This window comes from Poromitra crassiceps, assembly GCF_964638095.1.
Source record: "Poromitra crassiceps genome assembly, chromosome: 13".
Lineage (NCBI taxonomy): Eukaryota > Metazoa > Chordata > Actinopteri > Beryciformes > Melamphaidae > Poromitra > Poromitra crassiceps.
In genome coordinates this window covers 33642085-33644584 of record NC_139644.1, presented here as the reverse complement: position 1 = coordinate 33644584, position 2500 = coordinate 33642085, and the positions used below count along the sequence as shown (strand labels likewise).

Genomic DNA, 2500 nt, shown 5'->3' with positions numbered 1-2500 from the left:
AAAGAGAGAGAGAGAGAGAGAGATGGAAGGGATGAGGGAGAGAAAGAGGGGTGGTCACATCATGGGCAATAAGGGATTTTAATATTCAGGGTGCAGCACATAATCTATAAAGTAGTTACATCATAATCATCGCTGGGGGTATTGAAATGGCAGCGTGTGTGGGAGTGACTGATATAAACTCGAGTAGACATATATAGAATCCCCACAGTAACATGCTACACTAAAGGAGATATGCATGAACCCTATTATATAATATACATGAACTCTATGATCAATACATTTCATATGATACCCATCACAGAGGCTACGCCAAGGGGGAGTGATTATGACGTGAAAGATGAATGAGCTGTTACAATGGTGCTGCTCTGTTGCAATACTAGAACTAAAGAGTCTGAGGAATAAATATAATATGATGATATGGTGAAGCGCATATATAGTGTACATCCCACAACACTGCCTCACCCCAGTCATTCTAAAATATATTGATTTATTAATGGCCTTAATTGGCTGATTAAATAAAGGCCAAAAATAATAATAATAGCTGGGTTAGGGTTGGACATCGAAAACCGGTTCCAAATCGGAAATTCCAAAGAAATCAAATTGTTTATTTTGATTCTGCTAATTGATTCCTAAACAAATTTTGTTCATGCAGAATATACTTGAAAGTAATAAAGTAGTAATAAAGTAGTCATTTAAAATTGTATACACTTTTCTTTTAAACTGTTGATGTTTACACAAGTTCATAATAAATGACAAGCAACGTTGTGATAATATGAACATGAGTCATGACTGAATATGACTTGTGCAATGGTAAAAAAAAAAAAAAAATTGTGAAATAAGCATACAGTATGAGCTGTTTTGACCCCGCCCCTTAAAGAATTGGAATTGAGAATCGTTAAGAACCGGAATCCATAAGCAGAATCAGAATCGGAATCGTTAAAATCCAAACGATACCCAAGCCTATCGCGTGTTCCTTTTGTGATGCTAGATATGTTATGCTATATCTACTGGTATGCGGCTTTGACATTTTAGACATTACACTCTTTCAACACGCACGTGCGCACACACACACAATCCTGGAGTCTAGCACTACCGCTACATCATGGTAGAACTTACTGAACAAAATATATAGCACAGCACATCGCCACCACTCTTCTTACAGACGACTACAACAGCAAACACTTCATAAGTTCAGTTCATGTTGAAACGGATATGAGAGAAGATGCTATAACTTGAAGGCGCTTCTACTTCTGACTTCTCTGCTCAGTGGAGGGGCGCTGACTAGGTGCCAATTAGAGTACAAGTGGTGAATGGAAGAGAGTGAGGATGATGAGGGGGCGTAAAGAGATGAAGAGTAGGGTCAAAGGTCAACGCGGCACAGCACAGAAGCGAGGGGACGGGTGGGTTGAGGGAGGAGATGGAGGTGAATTGTGGCTTCTGGTCCATTTCAAAACAGTTCATTTTAAAATTAGCACCTGTAAAATTTGTCATTTTGGATTAAAAAATCACCATAAAGTGAGAGCTTATGCTCTTTAATAAACATCCACAATGGAAATTGCATCATCTTTTCTTTTCAATTATATCTTACAATTCAATTCAATTCAATTCAATTCAATTCAATTCAATTCAATTCAATTCAATTCAACTCAATTCAACTCAATTCAATTCAATCCAATCCAATCCAGTTTTTCCAACTTGAATCGGGGGCTGAATTGATATGGACCTTGACCTTGGGTGTGTGATGGGAAGGTGCAGGCTGTGATGGGACGTACCTGCATCCACATCGTTAGGCCAGCCGCTGGACTGAGAGCTGCTCCCGGCCGCCGGGGAGCGGCCCGAGTAGAAGACATCGTCCACCGGGCTCTCCATCTCACTGTCGTCAATGGACTTGCGCTTGTTGGAGCTGGAGGAGAGGAGAGGAGAGGAGAGGAAAGGAGAGGAGAGGAGAGGAGAGGAGAGGAGAGGAGAGGAAAGGAGAGGAGAGGAGAGGAGAGGAGAGGAGAGGAGAGGAGAGGAGAGGAGAGGAGAGGAGAGGAGAGGAGAGGAGAGGAGAGGAGAGGAGAGGAGAGGAGAGGAGAGGGCAGAGGAAGGAAGGGGGGGTTATTTATTGGTTGGGGAGGGAGGACAGTGCAGAGGAAGCGGGGTTCCAATGGACACTGTGATATTTTGATACTTTCCCTGAAGTGGCATGCTAGCATGGATTTCTCCAGATAATTTGGGCTTATGGGGCCCCTTGGTTTCTATTAAGTGCTAACAATGTTAACAAGTCATTTGAGGAAACTTTGAGGACAAATTTGAGCGCCTTTTCCAGTTCGGCGAGTTAGGCAAGTGTTTGTGTGAAAATGAAAATAACGAAAAATGTCGAAACGTCAAGGTTTCCCTTCTGTGCTTTTACATTTTTCATATGATTTCTGTAGCCACAGGGGACAAGGCAGCAGAACTTGAGAGAGTGAGACGAACATCAGGCCAGAATGTATTCGACATGCTGGATCCATAATGG

The 2500-nt window shown here is 42.0% G+C and overlaps 1 protein-coding gene across 7 annotated transcripts in view; it reads right to left on the bottom strand.

The window, feature by feature from the left end:
- Positions 1 to 2500, bottom strand: part of nfixb (nuclear factor I/Xb) — a 206946-nt gene that overhangs the window by 33074 nt on the left and 171372 nt on the right. For all 7 annotated transcript variants that reach the window (XR_014553305.1, XM_083650295.1, XM_083650290.1 and 4 more), the window contains one exon: positions 1773 to 1903. Coding sequence is in view for 6 of the 7 variants with exons in the window: in XM_083650295.1 (XP_083506421.1) it covers positions 1773 to 1903 (131 nt within the window). In the remaining variant the exon portion in view is untranslated. The remainder of the gene's footprint in view (positions 1 to 1772; positions 1904 to 2500) is intronic.